Source organism: Pimephales promelas, chromosome 16 (genome assembly GCF_988280905.1).
Source record: "Pimephales promelas chromosome 16, fPimPro1.hap1.1, whole genome shotgun sequence".
NCBI classification, from domain to species: domain Eukaryota; kingdom Metazoa; phylum Chordata; class Actinopteri; order Cypriniformes; family Leuciscidae; genus Pimephales; species Pimephales promelas.
Genome location: NC_142784.1, coordinates 34809084 through 34826726, shown reverse-complemented (window position 1 = coordinate 34826726; position 17643 = coordinate 34809084). Strand labels below are relative to the sequence as shown.

Here is a 17643-nt window from a genome sequence, read left to right as displayed (position 1 = left end):
AACAGTTATGATTATTATCAGTGTTAACTGAGGAGTATTTCTGAGGAAACTGTGATATATTGTAGTTTTCCGGATTCTTTGATGAACAGAAAGGTCAATAGGACTGCATGTATTTGAAATATAGTCTCTTGTAACATAACATTATAAATGTCTTACTGTCACTTTTGATCAATTTAATGAGTCTAATATCTAAAATCACAGTCTAATATCTAAAACACTTCTAAAGTCAGCTTTGCCATCACTTCAACAAACTCATTATATTTTGAAATAAATACAAATAGAAAACAATTATCAGCACTGCATTTCTGATTAAATATGCAGAATAATAATAATAAATCCAAACTTCTGACCTCCTGATTGGTAAATATCCAGGCCATTTTCAGTGCTTTTAATTCATAAGAGCCGTACCATCAGGCTTTGTCACGGGCTCTGGTGGGTTGAAGGTCAAACTCCCAGAATGCACCGGTGTCTGTTCTCACAATGACATGTGAGCTAGTGAAACTTTAGTCATCTCAGTCGGTCTGTGATCTATAAAAGGATGTTTGTATGGAAGCAGCTGCTGAGTAAACACACTACTGCCTTTTTTAGAGATGCCTTACTGTACTGTGCTGAAGTTTGCGTTAGGGTCGTCAGAAGTACCAGATTCAGTCCTAAGATGTGAAATAAGTCTCTGATGTGTGTATGTGTGAAGTTTTAGCTAAAAAAACCCCACACTTCATTTTTTATAGCATGCTAAAGTGTCACTTTTTGAGGCGAGCAAAAACGCCCTGTGCCTTTAAATGCAAATGAGCTGCTGCTACTGGCACAGGAGGCGGAGCTTCAAGAGCTTGTGTGTGTGTGTGTGTGTGTTAGTGGCTCCTCACACAGACAAGCACTGAAAATCTCGAAAAGGGGTGGAGCTAAATTTTAGCCTTTTATGTTCAGAGTCGGACAAAGATGGAGAGACTCAAGAAGAAGTGACGACATGTAGAGCAACAGGACATTTCTGATGTCATTGATTAGCATATCCTGTCATGATAATCTGTAAATGGGTCCTGGGGCGGAGTTTATGTAAATTTGAGGGTTTGTGATGTCACTAACCCGTGAAGAAAAAGAACTGAAAACTTATCTTTTTAGGAATGCGTATTTTTTTTAAAAGTACTTTTAAGTATTTCTGCGTATTCATTTGTTTTACGTAAGTGTCTGTTTGTTTATTTTTTATTTATTTATTTATTTTTTTCATTTCTGTAAGCACTTTGAGAAGCTCATTGTAGTCCCTACAGGCCGTTTGTTGAGATTTCTGTGAAAGAAAATCTCTCCCTTTGCCTTGAACTTTGAGCGTCGTAACTTTGCAGATGTTGTTCATGCTAAACATCAACATTACACACTGACTACAGTTAGAAAAGTGAAATCATAGTCAACCAGCTCTTTAAGGTAAGGTAGTCAGAATCGACTCATTAGTTTGCGTTATGTTCGGCAAAAACTCGTTTACTGCTGATTCTGAGTCTGACGCATCTGATTGGCCACTGAGTTCACACGCTCAACAGATTCGTCTGTGATTGGCTGCAAAGCTGATCGTCACCTTACCGGGACCAAGATTAATATAGCCACTAGCCAGCCACCAAAACATTTCAAATGGACTAGTATTGGGACTGTCACATGATCCCTAGTGTGCACCATTGACCCTTCATTATTGTCCTGTCTATCACATCTGTGTTAAAAAGCCCTAGAAATAAAGCTGACTTTGCATGAATGGTGATCCTGTAACGTTCAACGAAGGCATATTGTCCTCTTCAGATAAATCGCCTGTGGTTAATGTATATTTATGGTGGATCCGGGAATGCGAGAATGAAGTCATATTTATATATTTTTACATCTTTCCTTTTTTGATGATTGAATAAAATTGTTGTTTGGTTTGAGGATGTGAAAGCAGAACGGATGAGTATCTTCAGCGTTTGTGGTGCTGATCTTTGGGGTTTTAGCATCAGGGATTTCAACTCTCTGGATTTTCCTGAGTCCGGCCGTCCACTCTCAGAGATCAGAGGAAGGGTTCAAGTCAAGGGTTCATTCATAACTTCATAACTTGGCATTTTCCTGATGTTTTTCAAATCTCTCTCTCTCTCGTTTGTCGGTCCGTTGTTCTGTCGGGTCACAGGAAACTTCATTGTTTGACCATTCGTATGCGCCTGATCTTTAACACACACACACACACACACACACACACACGAGAAAATGTGTTCCAGTCTGATAAACCTTCAACAAATGTTGTCCAGATTCTGAAATAAACCTGTGATTTATTCTAATGCCTGTAAATGTGGAGTGAATGCCAGATGATGGTTGAAATGTGGCCAAACTTCCTATTTTCACCTTTACTCTGGGTTTGTTGTGTCAGAAAACACTTAATTACGTTGTTGAGTGTATAACTTATATACAGTATAGTCATCATGTAACGACTGAGGTAATCAGACACATAACTATTTTTTACATTTAACAAATAAGCTTTAAATCCCACTCTTAGGAAGGAAAAATCCCCCACCAAAACAGACGAGAGAGCAGGGGCCGGTTTCACAAAGCTATTTTAGTCTACGGTGTCAGTCAAGTCTATAATTTGCTCATAGAGTAGTCTACTGAAAGTTATAAAGACTGACTTAATTTAGACCAAAAACATCAGACAGCTTCACTCAGGGATAAGACTCTGTTACCGTGGCAACCAGCAGCGACAACCAGTGACGCTACAGACAGCCGAAAGAAAGCACGTCCTCCTCGCGCTTTTGGATATTTCCTCTTCTAAATATTTATTTTTAATATCTCTGAATGCGCTTACTCGAGCCGCCATGTTTTTTGTTTTGAAAAGTGTCTTATTTTACCCAGAATGCATTGCAGTGTAGTTCTACTTAAGATAGTCCGAGTCTTCCCGGACATCTCCCTTTACGTTTTGTTTTTGTGGATTTTGATGCGATTAATCATCACGTGTGTGTTGTATTTCAGTGGAAATGTGTTGTGGTGTTGTTCACCTGCTGAGTGAGTCATGTGACGCGCAGCACAGGTGTAGTAGTCGATTTCATGAACCTGTTGTGTGAGGTGCTTCTGAACGAGACCCAGACGTGTAACGACACGAACCCGAGAGTCACGCTTTCCTTTCTCTCTCGAACGCCCAGCATGAAGAAGCTCAGTCGGCTGATCAGTGCCCTCCGCAGCTTCTCCTCTGAGCTCGATGATGATGATGATGATGATGATGACTCTTCCTCCCCTGTGTGTGCTCCTCTCAGCTCTCCTGCGGATGATCTCTCGCACACGGATCGAGTCCCGGACGTCCCGCCTCGGATCAGACCGAGAGAGAGAGAGAGAAGAGACGTCCCGCCTCCGCCCCTCAAAAGCAGTGAGTAAACTATAATAAAGCCCAAACCATCTCTGCTGCTTCAATCTCCTATTAGATCTATATTGGTAAAATGTATTGGTATAAAATATGTAATTATTTATAGTCATATGCTTATAAATCACCTCAATTGTGCTGTATATGAAATGCAAATATTGCTGTTAAATGTATGTGTATGTGTATATATATATATATATATATTAGGGCTGTGCAAAAATTAATTGCAATTAATCACATCCAAAATAGAAGTCTGTGTTTACACACACATGCATGTATATATTTAAGAAAATGTGTTATTCATATATAAAATATTTATATTTATATAATATAGATTATGTATTTATATATAAATACAGAATTTAAGCACAAATAATTCTTAAATATATACATGCATGTGTGTGTATTTATATATACAAAATAATTATATACAGCACTCACAAATATATTATGTAAACACAGACTTCTATTTTGGATGCGATTAATCGCAATTAATTTTTGCACAGCCCTAATATATATATATATATTAGGGGTGTAACGATATACCCTTGCTCTCATGTCATGATTTGATACATATCACGGTACGATATTATTGCAATACTCCAAGACATATGATAAAAGGTAAAAAAAATATATATATATATATATATATATTTTTTTTTTTTACTGTTGATTAAAATGCTAACTTTGATATTAAATTGTGTGTGTGAATGAATAGGCTTGGGCCAGAATAAAAATATTCATGATTCTGAAGCTGAAAATACAGAATTATTTGATGAATATTCTTGCACTTTTTCTGACTAGATACATTTACATATATTTAAAATAATGTTGGACACTTTTTACCGGTAAAGGTACATAAGTCATCTGGCATTATCAGGACCCACAGATATCCCCCCATTGAATTCTTATACATTATAATCAACACTATATATATATATATATATATATATATATATAGTACTTTAATGTAGTACTAACACTAAAACTTTGGTGAGAATTTTTTCCTCACACAGTAATTTTTATTTTACGATACATATTGTTGCATTTTTGTATTGCGATATATTGTGGTATGATATATTGTTTATATATAAAAGTTGAAATAGGACTTTTTTGTAACATTATAAATGTCTTTACTGTAACTTTTGATCAATTTAATGCGTCCATGATGATTAAAAGTATTTATTTATATATTTTATCCCCTCCAAAAATGTTTGACTGACCCCCAAGCTTTTGAACGCTAGTGTGTAATGCTGCAAAAGATGATTTATCAGATAAATGCTGTTCGTCTAAACTATCTCTTTATCAAAGAATCCTGAATAATAAATGTACACGACTGTGTTCATATAATCATAACTGTGTGTTGATCATCAGATCCTCATATTAGAGTGATTTGTGAAGGATCATGTGACACTGAAGACTGGAGTAATGATGATAAATTCAGGAATAAATTACACTTTACTGGATATTCACATAGAGAACAGATGATTTACATTATAATAATATTTCACAGCTGTATTTTTGATCACAGCAGAAGAGACGCTTTCAGAAACATTAAAAATCGTTCCAATCCCAAACTTTAGTTTTATTGAAACAGGAAGTTGTTGCAGGATGTTTGAAAGGTCTTGTTCTCTTTCTTTATAAGCTTTCGTTTACATCACATGATTGGCAGCTGAGATCAGGGGGAGGAGCTTTCCCATTCTACACAGCGTCTGATTGGCTCAAATGTGTGTGTGTGCCCTAATTAAAATATAATTCAATCACATAAATGAGCTCAAAGCTACAGCGACACACACTAAATGATGGAGCAGTTGATCATCCGTCTTTAATGTGAAGTTTCCGTTTAGTTTTAATACCTCATTTTCACATTGTCATATCTGAAAGTCTTTTCCTTAATTATGTATCAAATTAGTCACAAATGTGTATTTATTAGCCTGGTTTTGTGGTCCAAGGTCACATATAATATTGGCAGATAAATGCATCCTGATGCTGTAACACGTGCAGTGTCTCGTTTGGTTAATGAATCTGTGGTTATTTCCCCCGTTTCTCTTCTTCTGCTGTGTAGCGCTGGATTCAGGCGACAGCTCCGATGAACATGACGACCGCGAGCCCTGCGGAGACGCTAAGCTCGTAGACATGGCCAACAAGGTACGTATTAGTGATTTCAGATTCGTCCAATCAGCACGGCCGCTGTGTGACTGACAGCTGCCTCCTCCAATAGATGTCCTTGCTGGTTCCCAAGGCGACGAAGCCCCGGTACAGCAGCCTGTGCAGCGACGACGAGCTGCTCGATGACGACACACACTGTTACCAGTCCGTCACGGTCAAGTGAGTGTATTAACAGATCATGGCGTGTTTATACTTTAGTCTGCAGTGTTACAGTAGGGCTTTAGAGGATTAGGCAACAGGAGAACTTCATCTTTAATGTAATCATTGAACACTTCCTTCTTTTATTGACCTCTCCCTTCTCTCTCTCTCTCCATCTCAATTCAGAAAGCTTTATTATATATATATATATATATATATATATATATATATATATATATTCATGGCTCGATATAGCAAAAATAATTACATAAAACAATAATAATAAAATAAATCTAAATATAATTTAAAAAGAATATAATATGGAAATCATGTAACAACTGAACTTAGAAATTGAACATTATGTAGATGTGTGTAGGTCTGATAGGGTTTTGTGTTTATTGGATGTTTGCTTATCTAAGTTTGCTTCTCTCTCTCTCTCTCTCACACACACACACACACACACACACACAGACGGGGTTCGTGGATCGATGATTTCGGCTCGATCTCCAGCTCTCAGAACAGCATCTATCTGCCGCTCACGGGTCATGTCAGCACCTCGCCTCCTCGGGAAGGTTTCGAGTCCTCGAGCGTCCCGGTCATTAAAATGGGCTGGCTGGACAAGAATCCTCCCCAAGGGTGCGTACGCGTGTGTGTGTGCGAATGTGTGTGTGTGTGTATTACATTGTCTGTGATCACCTGTGATTTCACCATGGAGAAATGGGCTAATAAACATGCTAATGATGTTTTTTTGAAAAATGTAAAAATGCGTGTGTGTGTGAGTGTTTCTATGTTTCCATTCAAATGTGCAAATGTAACTTTTGTGCAAATTTTGAATATTGCGCGAATCAATTTGTTATGAAGCAGTTTGTGTCCCACATGTTCAAGAGAACTGAACCTGCACTTCCAGAACAAAATATGTGTGTTAAAGGCTTTTTTTGCACATCAGAACTAGTTTACCCTCTGGAGTTGTTCGTTTCACAGTCACACTCGAGGTGTTCGGGTCCAAATGGACCCAAAGGCCGGGATTCATATTAAAAAAAAAAAAAAAAAAAAATCATGATTTTTTTTTTTTAACTCGTTTTTTATAATATTTTTTCTTTTCTTTTTTGGTGTTTTGAGAAAATTTCAAAAATAAAAAAAAATTATAATTAGTATTAATGCAGTAATTATGACTAAATTTCCCCCCATTGAATATAATAGAAAAATATAAAAAAAAATAAAAAAAAATTTAAGCTGTATTTCATTTTAGAGTCAAGCCTAGGCCTCATAAAAGCAATTTTTGAAATGAGATGGATGCTATATGGTGGACAAACTGAGCATTTTAAAAATGCAAAACACATGTATAATCTGAATTTTTTGGTGTGTTTGTGTACAAAAGTGTGTTTGTGTGTGTGTGTGTCTGGATGTGTCTGTTTTGCACTCTTGATGTTTATTAGATTCACCCCTTCGCTGTTGTGTGCTCTTTTTCAAGATCGTGGCTGATTTGTAGATTGTACGCACTAAAAAAACTACAAATCAGCCACAATCGTACGCACGTACGCAGATTGTACGCACAAAAAAACACACAAAAAAAAATTTGAAAAAGTATTTTCACATTTTTGCCAATTTCCCATTCATTTTCCATGGGGCTCCATTTGGACCCGAACACCCCAAGTGTGACTATTTTTTTTACAACCACTTAAACTCTTCACATCCTGTCCCCAACAAATACCAATACCAACAAAGTCACCAAATTTCGGACCATACCAAGGAAGCTGGGATTTAAAAAAAATGTTTATTTAAATTCTTCGGGTCCATTTGGGCCGAACAACCCCAGAGGTTTAAATCTTTTTTGAACCAATCTGTCGTATATAAATAAACTGTGTTATGTGTGTGTGTGTGTGTGTGTGTGTGCAGGTCCCTGATCTACCAGAGACGTTGGGTCAAACTGGATGCTGAATACCTGAGATACTTCGACACGGAGAAGGTGTGTGTGTGTGTGTGTGTGTGTGTGTGTGTGTGTGTTTCTGGCTCAATCCATTTCTCTAGTTTTCTATTTCATGGTGACTTAGAGTAGTTTACGCTCCTTCTTCACCTCTGACATTTACATCCACTTGTGTGTGTGTGTGTGTAGGACGTCTACTCGAAGAGGATCATACCGACAGTGTCCATCACCGGCGTGGTCAACGTGGGCGATCAGAAGTTTGAGGTCGTGACGCACAATCGCACTTTCCTGTTCCGCGCCGAGAGCGACTGTGAGTGTGTCACGTGTGTGTGTGTGTGTGTGTTATTGTTTAAAGCAGATAATAAAGTGTGTTTGTGATCGTGGGACGTGCTGTTTATCTGTGAGGTTTTGTGGTCTGATGACCTCACCAACACAGGCCTGAGAAAATAATCATCTGTCAGTCATTAATAAAGGAGATTCAAAATGATTGATTTATGTGTCCAGATGATTAGGAGGCATGAATGGTGAGAGTCAGGACTCTTGGTTTAACGTCTCCTCTATATATAATAATAATAATAATATCAGTATACTGTATACAAGAAGCGTAATAATTCTAATCAAGCCGCGACTCTTGTTTTGAAATGCTCGTTCAGCTTATAATGAAGGAGGTGAAACACACACTCTTTACTATACCGTAAACACTCTCACAATCCAATCATTCTGTCCCTAATGGAAGACATTTGTTATACCAATATCTATGACTGTTAAAGATATGCCAGATGAAATATCACATGACTTTGATACTCGATCACACGAGGTACTTGAGACTAGTGTCACTTTCACTCAACGACTGACCTGTGTGTGTGTGTGTGTGTGTGTCAGTGGACAGGAACGAGTGGGTGTCGACGTTGAAGAGCTGTGTCGGGGTGTCTCGGGGGCGGACGAGCCTGGACTTGACCTTTAACCCCTGTGTGAACTACGAGATGAAGGGTTATCTGGAGATGCGAGGCCTGCGCTCCAAGCTCTACACGGTGGTGTGTGCCGATAAAGTCTATCTCTACAAAAACACTGAGGTAAAGCGTCTCCCACTGCTGTGATTGGCTGACAGCTTTGCATACGGAATGAGCGTTACATGTGGGCGTGAACACTTTCACAGCCGTCGATATAAACTGAACATGAAAAATGTTGATTATAGACAGATTGGTCTTAATTTAGTCTCATGAACGGCAATAAATGATACGTGAATCGTTGTGTGTTACTTTTTCTGAATGTATTACTCAATGTTCAGTTGCATAATTTAAAACTGTAAGAGTGTGTGTGTGTGTGGTTATTAATAAAGTGTGATGAAGTGACGTGTACGTGGTAAAGTAAACATGTTTGTGTTCAGGATTATCGTCTGGGAATCGGGATCACGTCTATTGATATGAATGTTGGGAATGTGAAGGAGATGGACAGAAGAGGGTTTGATCTGACCACACCGTACCGCATATTCAGGTGACACACTCACACACACACACACACACACACACACACTCACACTCTTTTATACTTCCTTCCATCCGGCATGCGTTCATTCATCTCTCAGGTAATCTTTGCTCGGAGAGTCACTGAGAGTCTGTTCATCCAGTGTGTGTGTGTGTGTGTGTGTGTGTGTGTGAGAGAGAGAGAGAGAGAGAGAGAGAGAGAGAGATAATACAGTGTCATGCAGTGAGTGTGTGTGTGTTCTGTTTCTCTCAGATGTTGTGGTTTTGTAGTTTTTTTTCTTCCTCTGCTCAGTGAATATGATGGTCAGATGTGACATCTGTGTGTGTGTGTGTGTGTGTGTGTGTGTGTGTGTGTGAACGCACTCAACAAATGCACCAGGCTTATCTCAGACCCACAGAAACTAGTTCACACACTGTCAGTGTTCACTAAAACTGTACATGTTCATCATCATTGCAACAAAGCTGAAGGGAAACACAGATGAGAAGGGGAAACACCGAGGATGATCTTCAACAATCAGACACATGTCAGCTGTGTGACACTAACTCTGGATCAGCTATATTAATGTGTAATGATGCATCTAAACTCTTTTAGTCCGGGATATTCCGTTAGCAAAACTCCTCCAGCTAATGATCACACAAAATCTTTATTCTGTTACTCTTAATATACAGAAATTATTTTAACTTAATGAGTGTAATATTTTATATATAAGTTCTCATGGATTGCTGCACATTGTCTTCATCATGCTGAGATCGCTGTAATGTGTGTGTGTGTGTAGTTTTGTAGCTGACACAGAACAGCTGAAGGACCAATGGGTGGAGGCGATGCGCGACTCCATTAAAGAAGCCTTGTCCAATTACGAGGTTGCCGAGCGCATCTGGGCGGAGCCGTCCAATCAGATGTGTGCGGACTGCAGCGCCGCTAAACCCGAGTGGGCCTCCATCAACCTCGGCGTGGTGTTCTGCAAACGATGCGCAGGTAACGACTAGCTGACCAATCACGAGCTGCGTTCACTCGCCGAACCATATCTAAACAATAGATGTGTAGGTAACGACTAGCTGACCAATCACGAGCTGCGTTCACTCGCCGAACCATATCTAAACAATAGATGTGTAGGTAACGACTAGCTGACCAATCACGAGCTCCGTTCACTCGCCGAACCATATCTAAACAATAGATGTGTAGGTAACGACTAGCTGACCAATCACGAGCTCCGTTCATTTGCCGAACCATATCTGACCTATAGATGTGTAGGTAACGACTAGCTGACCAATCACGAGCTGCGTTCACTCGCCGAACCATATCTGACCTATAGATGTGCAGGTAACAACTAGCTGACCAATCACGAGCTCCGTTCATTTGCCGAACCATATCTGACCTATAGATGTGTAGGTAACGACTAGCTGACCAATCACGAGCTGCGTTCACTCGCCGAACCATATCTAAACAATAGATGTGCAGGTAACGACTAGCTGACCAATTATATTGGTTATAATACTTATTATTATTATTAAAATAATAATACTTATAATTATTATTAATAATATTATTTGATAGCAAAATTTTAACACATTTTTTTATTTAAATTCTAAATTATCCAAACATCTAAAATTTAATTTGTTATTTTTGTGCAGCCCTACGAACAATATTATGAAAAATTGTGTTTTAAATCAAAATTATTATTATTTTTTTTTATCAGAATCATGCATCCCTGGTTGTGTGTGTGTGTGTGTGTGTGTGTGTGTGTGACAGGAGAGCATCGAGGTCTCGGCCCGAACATTTCGAAGGTGCGCAGTCTCAAGATGGACAAGAAGGTTTGGACTGAAGATCTCATCCAGGTCAGTGTGGATTTTTTCCAGATATCTCGGATCCTGACGCTCATGTTTAACACACACACACACACACACTCACACCCTGTCCTGGTGTTTCAGCTGTTCCTGGCTCTGGGAAACGAGCGAGCGAATCAGTTCTGGGCGGCTAACGTTCCCCCCAGTGAAGAGCTGACCCTGAACAGCAGCAGCGACGAGAGGCGGCGCTTCATCACCGCCAAATACAGAGAGGGCAAATACCGCAGATACCACACACTGTTCGGCAACCAGAGGGAGCTCAACAACGTGAGTCTCACACACACACACACATTTATTTGTCCGCTTTTGAAACCAGACTGATTGTTGTCCAAGAGGTTGTTCTGTGTAAGAAAGGAGGAGATCTGGTTGAAAACAACAAAAGTGTTTTTGCGGCGAATGGAAGAGGAGATACCTATGGAAGCTTGTTTCCGCCACTGAATAAAAAAATAAAGTAAATAATTGCGACTTTTTATCTCACAATTCTGACTTTTTTTCTCACAATTGCGAGATATAAAGTCAGAATTGCGAGATATAAAGTCAGAATTGTGTGATATAAATTCAGAATTGTGAGATATAAAGTCAGAATTGTGAGATATAAAGTCAGAATTGTGAGATATAAAGTCAGAATTGCAAGATATAAAGTCGCAATTGTGTGATATAAAGTCAGAATTGCGAGATATAAAGTCAGAATTGAGAGATATAGAGTCAGAATTGCAAGATATAAAGTCGCAATTGTGTGATATAAAGTCAGAATTGCGAGATATAAAGTCAGAATTGAGAGATATAAAGTCAGAATTGCGAAATGTAAATTCAGAATTGTGAGATATAAAGTCAGAATTGAGAGATATAGAGTCAGAATTGCAAGATATAAAGTCAGAATTGAGAGATATAAAGTCAGAATTGCGAAATGTAAATTCAGAATTGTGAGATATAAAGTCAGAATTGTGAGATATAAAGTCAGAATTGAGAGATATAGAGTCAGAATTGCAAGATATAAAGTCAGAATTGTGAGATATAAATTCAGAATTGTGTGATATAAAGTCAGAATTGCGAGATATAAAGTCAGAATTGTGAGATATAAAGTCAGAATTGTGAGATATAAAGTCAGAATTGAGAGATATAAAGTCAGAATTGCGAGATATAAAGTCAGAATTGTGAGATATAAAGTCAGAATTGCGTGATATAAAGTCAGAATTGCGAGATATAAAGTCAGAATTGTGAGATATTAAGTCAGAATTGCGAGATATAAAGTCAGAATTGTGAGATATAAAGTCAGAATTGCGTGATATAAAGTCAGAATTGTGAGATATAAAGTCAGAATTGTGTGATATAAAGTCAGAATTGCGAGATATAAAGTCAGAATTGTGAGATATTAAGTCAGAATTGCGAGATATAAAGTCAGAATTGAGAGATATAGAGTCAGAATTGCAAGATATAAAGTCAGAATTGCGAAATGTAAATTCAGAATTGTGAGATATAAAGTCAGAATTGTGAGATATAAAGTCAGAATTGAGAGATATAGAGTCAGAATTGCAAGATATAAAGTCAGAATTGTGAGATATAAAGTCAGAATTGAGAGATATAGAGTCAGAATTGCAAGATATAAAGTCAGAATTGTGAGATATAAAGTCAGAATTGTGTGATATAAAGTCAGAATTGCGAGATATAAAGTCAGAATTGTGAGATATAAAGTCAGAATTGTGAGATATAAAGTCAGAATTGAGAGATATAAAGTCAGAATTGCGAGATATAAAGTCAGAATTGTGAGATATAAAGTCAGAATTGCGTGATATAAAGTCAGAATTGCGAGATATAAAGTCAGAATTGTGAGATATTAAGTCAGAATTGCGAGATATAAAGTCAGAATTGTGAGATATAAAGTCAGAATTGCGTGATATAAAGTCAGAATTGTGAGATATAAAGTCAGAATTGTGTGATATAAAGTCAGAATTGCGAGATATAAAGTCAGAATTGTGAGATATTAAGTCAGAATTGCGAGATATAAAGTCAGAATTGTGAGATATAAAGTCAGAATTGCGTGATATAAAGTCAGAATTGTGAGATATAAAGTCAGAATTGCGTGATATAAAGTCAGAATTGTGTGATATAAAGTCAGAATTGTGAGATATAAAGTCAGAATTGTGTGATATAAAGTCAGAATTGTGTGATATAGAGTCAGAATTGTGAGATATAAAGTCAGAATTGTGTGATATAAAGTCAGAATTGCGAGATATAAAGTCACAATTGTGTGATATAAAGTCAGAATTGTGTGATATAAAGTCAGAATTGTGAGATATAAAGTCAGAATTGTGTGATATAAAGTCAGAATTGTGAGATATAAAGTCAGAATTGCGTGATATAAAGTTAAAATTGCGAGATATAAAGTCAGAATTGTGAGATATAAAGTCAGAATTGTGTGATATAAAGTCAGAATTGTGAGATATAAAGTCGCAATTGTGTGATATAAAGTCAGAATTGCAAGATATAAAGTCGCAATTGCGTGACAAAGTCAGAATTGCGTGATATAAAGTCAGAATTGCGAGATATAAAGTCAGAATTGCGAGATATAAAGTCAGAATTGCGAGATATAAAGTCGCAATTGTGTGATATAAAGTCAGAATTGCAAGATATAAAGTCGCAATTGCGTGACATAAAGTCAGAATTGCGTGATATAAAGTCAGAATTGCGTGATATAAAGTCAAAATTGCGAGATATAAAGTCAGAATTGCGAGATATAAAGTCAGAATTGTGAGATATAAAGTCAGAATTGAGAGATATAAAGTCAGAATTGTGAGATATAAAGTCAGAATTGTGAGATATAAAGTCAGAATTGCGAGATATAAAGTCAGAATTGTGAGATATAAAGTCAGAATTGTGAGATATAAAGTCAGAATTGTGAGATATAAAGTCAGAATTGCGTGATATAAAGTCAGAATTGCGAGATATAAAGTCAGAATTGCGAGATATAAAGTCAGAATTGCGAGATATAAAGTCAGAACTGTGTGATATAAAGTCAGAATTGTGAGATATAAAGTCAGAATTGTGAGATATAAAGTCAGAATTGTGTGATATAAAGTCAGAATTGCGAGATATAAAGTCACAATTGTGTGATATAAAGTCAGAATTGAGAGATATAAAGTCAGAATTGTGTGATATAAAGTCAGAATTGTGAGATATAAAGTCAGAATTGCGTGATATAAAGTTAAAATTGCGAGATATAAAGTCAGAATTGTGAGATATAAAGTCAGAATTGTGTGATATAAAGTCAGAATTGTGAGATATAAAGTCGCAATTGTGTGATATAAAGTCAGAATTGCAAGATATAAAGTCGCAATTGCGTGACATAAAGTCAGAATTGCGTGATATAAAGTCAGAATTGCGAGATATAAAGTCAGAATTGCGAGATATAAAGTCAGAATTGCGAGATATAAAGTCGCAATTGTGTGATATAAAGTCAGAATTGCAAGATATAAAGTCGCAATTGCGTGACATAAAGTCAGAATTGCGTGATATAAAGTCAGAATTGCGTGATATAAAGTCAAAATTGCGAGATATAAAGTCAGAATTGCGAGATATAAAGTCAGAATTGTGAGATATAAAGTCAGAATTGAGAGATATAAAGTCAGAATTGTGAGATATAAAGTCAGAATTGTGAGATATAAAGTCAGAATTGCGAGATATAAAGTCAGAATTGTGAGATATAAAGTCAGAATTGTGAGATATAAAGTCAGAATTGTGAGATATAAAGTCAGAATTGCGTGATATAAAGTCAGAATTGCGAGATATAAAGTCAGAATTGCGAGATATAAAGTCAGAATTGCGAGATATAAAGTCAGAATTGTGAGATATAAAGTCAGAATTGCGTGATATAAAGTCAGAATTGCGAGATATAAAGTCAGAATTGTGAGATATAAAGTCAGAATTGTGAGATATAAAGTCAGAATTGCGTGATATAAAGTCAGAATTGCGAGATATAAAGTCAGAATTGCGAGATATAAAGTCAGAATTGTGAGATATAAAGTCAGAATTGCGTGATATAAAGTCAGAATTGCGAGATATAAAGTCAGAATTGCGTGATATAAAGTTAAAATTGCGAGATATAAAGTCAGAATTGTGAGATATAAAGTCAGAATTGTGTGATATAAAGTCAGAATTGTGAGATATAAAGTCGCAATTGTGTGATATAAAGTCAGAATTGCAAGATATAAAGTCGCAATTGCGTGACATAAAGTCAGAATTGCGTGATATAAAGTCAGAATTGCGAGATATAAAGTCAGAATTGCGAGATATAAAGTCAGAATTGCGAGATATAAAGTCGCAATTGTGTGATATAAAGTCAGAATTGCAAGATATAAAGTCGCAATTGCGTGACATAAAGTCAGAATTGCGTGATATAAAGTCAGAATTGCGTGATATAAAGTCAAAATTGCGAGATATAAAGTCAGAATTGCGAGATATAAAGTCAGAATTGTGAGATATAAAGTCAGAATTGCGAGATATAAAGTCAGAATTGTGAGATATAAAGTCAGAATTGTGTGATATAAAGTCAGAATTGTGAGATATAAAGTCAGAATTGCGTGATATAAAGTCAGAATTGCGAGATATAAAGTCAGAATTGTGAGATATAAAGTCAGAATTGTGTGATATAAAGTCAGAATTGTGAGATATAAAGTCAGAATTGCGAGATATAAAGTCGCAATTGTGTGATATAAAGTCAGAATTGCAAGATATAAAGTCGCAATTGCGAGATATAAAGTCAGAATTGCGAGATATAAAGTCAGAATTGCGAGATATAAAGTCAGAATTGCGAGATATAAAGTCAGAATTGTGAGATATAAAGTCAGAATTGTGAGATATAAAGTCAGAATTGTGAGATATAAAGTCAGAATTGCGAGATATAAAGTCAGAATTGTGAGATATAAAGTCAGAATTGTGAGATATAAAGTCAGAATTGTGAGATATAAATTCAGAATTGCGAGATATAAAGTCAGAATTGTGAGATATAAAGTCAGAATTGTGAGATATAAAGTCAGAATTGCGAGATATAAAGTCAGAATTGCGAGATATAAAGTCAGAATTGTGAGATATAAAGTCAGAATTGTGAGATATAAAGTCTGAATTGCGAGATATAAAGTCAGAATTGTGAGATATAAAGTCAGAATTGCGAGATATAAAGTCAGAATTGCGAGATATAAAGTCAGAATTGTGAGATATAAAGTCAGAATTGTGAGATATAAAGTCTGAATTGTGAGATATAAAGTCAGAATTGTGAGATATAAAGTCAGAATTGCGAGATATAAAGTCAGAATTGTGAGATATAAAGTCAGAATTGTGAGATATAAAGTCAGAATTGCGAGATATAAAGTCAGAATTGTGAGATATAAAGTCAGAATTGCGAGATATAAAGTCAGAATTGCGAGATATAAAGTCAGAATTGTGAGATATAAAGTCAGAATTGTGAGATATAAAGTCAGAATTGTGAGATATAAAGTCAGAATTGTGAGATATAAAGTCAGAATTGTGAGATATAAAGTCAGAATTGTGAGATATAAAGTCAGAATTGTGAGATATAAATTCAGAATTGTGAGATATAAAGTCAGAATTGCGAGATATAAAGTCAGAATTGTGAGATATAAAGTCAGAATTGTGAGATATAAAGTCTGAATTGCGAGATATAAAGTCAGAATTGTGAGATATAAAGTCAGAATTGCGAGATATAAAGTCAGAATTGCGAGATATAAAGTCAGAATTGTGAGATATAAAGTCAGAATTGTGAGATATAAAGTCAGAATTGTGAGATATAAAGTCAGAATTGCGAGATATAAAGTCAGAATTGTGAGATATAAAGTCAGAATTGTGAGATTTAAACTATTCTGAGGGGGAAAAAGTTAGTCTTTTTTCCCCTTTAGAATTGGCCTAATAAGTCGCAATTGCGAGTTTATATCTCACAATTCGGAGAAAAGATGTCAGAATTTCCACATATAAACAATTATTTTTTTTTAAACTCGCAATTATGTGTTATAAAGTCAGAATTGCGAGATGTAAACTCGCAATTGTGAGAAATAAAGTCAGAATTGTGAGATATAAACTCGCAATTGTGAGAAAAAAAGTCAGAATTGTGAGATAAAAAGTCACAATTATTTATTATATTTTTTTATTCAGTGGCGGAAACAAGCTTCCATAGATACAGGTCTGTGCCGTCTAGATGTGCTGCATTTAGATGGGTCTTCGGGGTCGCCGATCACGCCGGCGTGATGAAGTCACATGTCCAGTTTAAGACGTCGAAGCATAAAAACAAAGTCACGTTGAGCGCTGCCGTCCACTTCTGTCGAAAGTGCTGGCTTGAAATTCTATTCTTTTTGTTTTGTGTTGTTAGACAGAGTAAAAACGGAGATATGATCATTTAAACTTTATATAAAAAAATGTACGCGTATATTTACGCGTTCGTAAAAGAACGCAAGATGGGATGTGACAGACGCTGCATTTATTCTAATAACTTTGTCGGTTTTTGTCATAAAACAAAACGGAGAAAAATGTGTGAATCTGCTGACGCTGATCTTCAGGCTTACGGAGTCAAAGAGGAGCCAACTGAGCAAAGACACGAAAGTGAAAGGCAGGAGACAAAGAGAGACACATATACGTTATATATATAGAGAGAGAAATTATTGCTAGTTTGAGTAGATTTTGAGAGTAATTTAGATAGTTTAGGATAGGGCTGAACGATTAATTGC

General features: G+C 36.4%; 1 protein-coding gene across 3 annotated transcripts in view; it reads left to right on the top strand.

The window, feature by feature from the left end:
* Nucleotides 1-17643, top strand: part of arap1 (ArfGAP with RhoGAP domain, ankyrin repeat and PH domain 1) — a 58852-nt gene that overhangs the window by 16053 nt on the left and 25156 nt on the right. For all 3 annotated transcript variants that reach the window (XM_039670045.2, XM_039670044.2, XM_039670047.2), the window contains 11 exons: nucleotides 3249-3358; nucleotides 5418-5500; nucleotides 5574-5680; nucleotides 6131-6295; nucleotides 7556-7625; nucleotides 7773-7893; nucleotides 8466-8656; nucleotides 8971-9077; nucleotides 9844-10043; nucleotides 10818-10903; nucleotides 10997-11179. In XM_039670045.2, coding sequence (XP_039525979.2) covers nucleotides 3249-3358; nucleotides 5418-5500; nucleotides 5574-5680; nucleotides 6131-6295; nucleotides 7556-7625; nucleotides 7773-7893; nucleotides 8466-8656; nucleotides 8971-9077; nucleotides 9844-10043; nucleotides 10818-10903; nucleotides 10997-11179 — 1423 coding nt within the window. The remainder of the gene's footprint in view (nucleotides 1-3248; nucleotides 3359-5417; nucleotides 5501-5573; nucleotides 5681-6130; nucleotides 6296-7555; nucleotides 7626-7772; nucleotides 7894-8465; nucleotides 8657-8970; nucleotides 9078-9843; nucleotides 10044-10817; nucleotides 10904-10996; nucleotides 11180-17643) is intronic.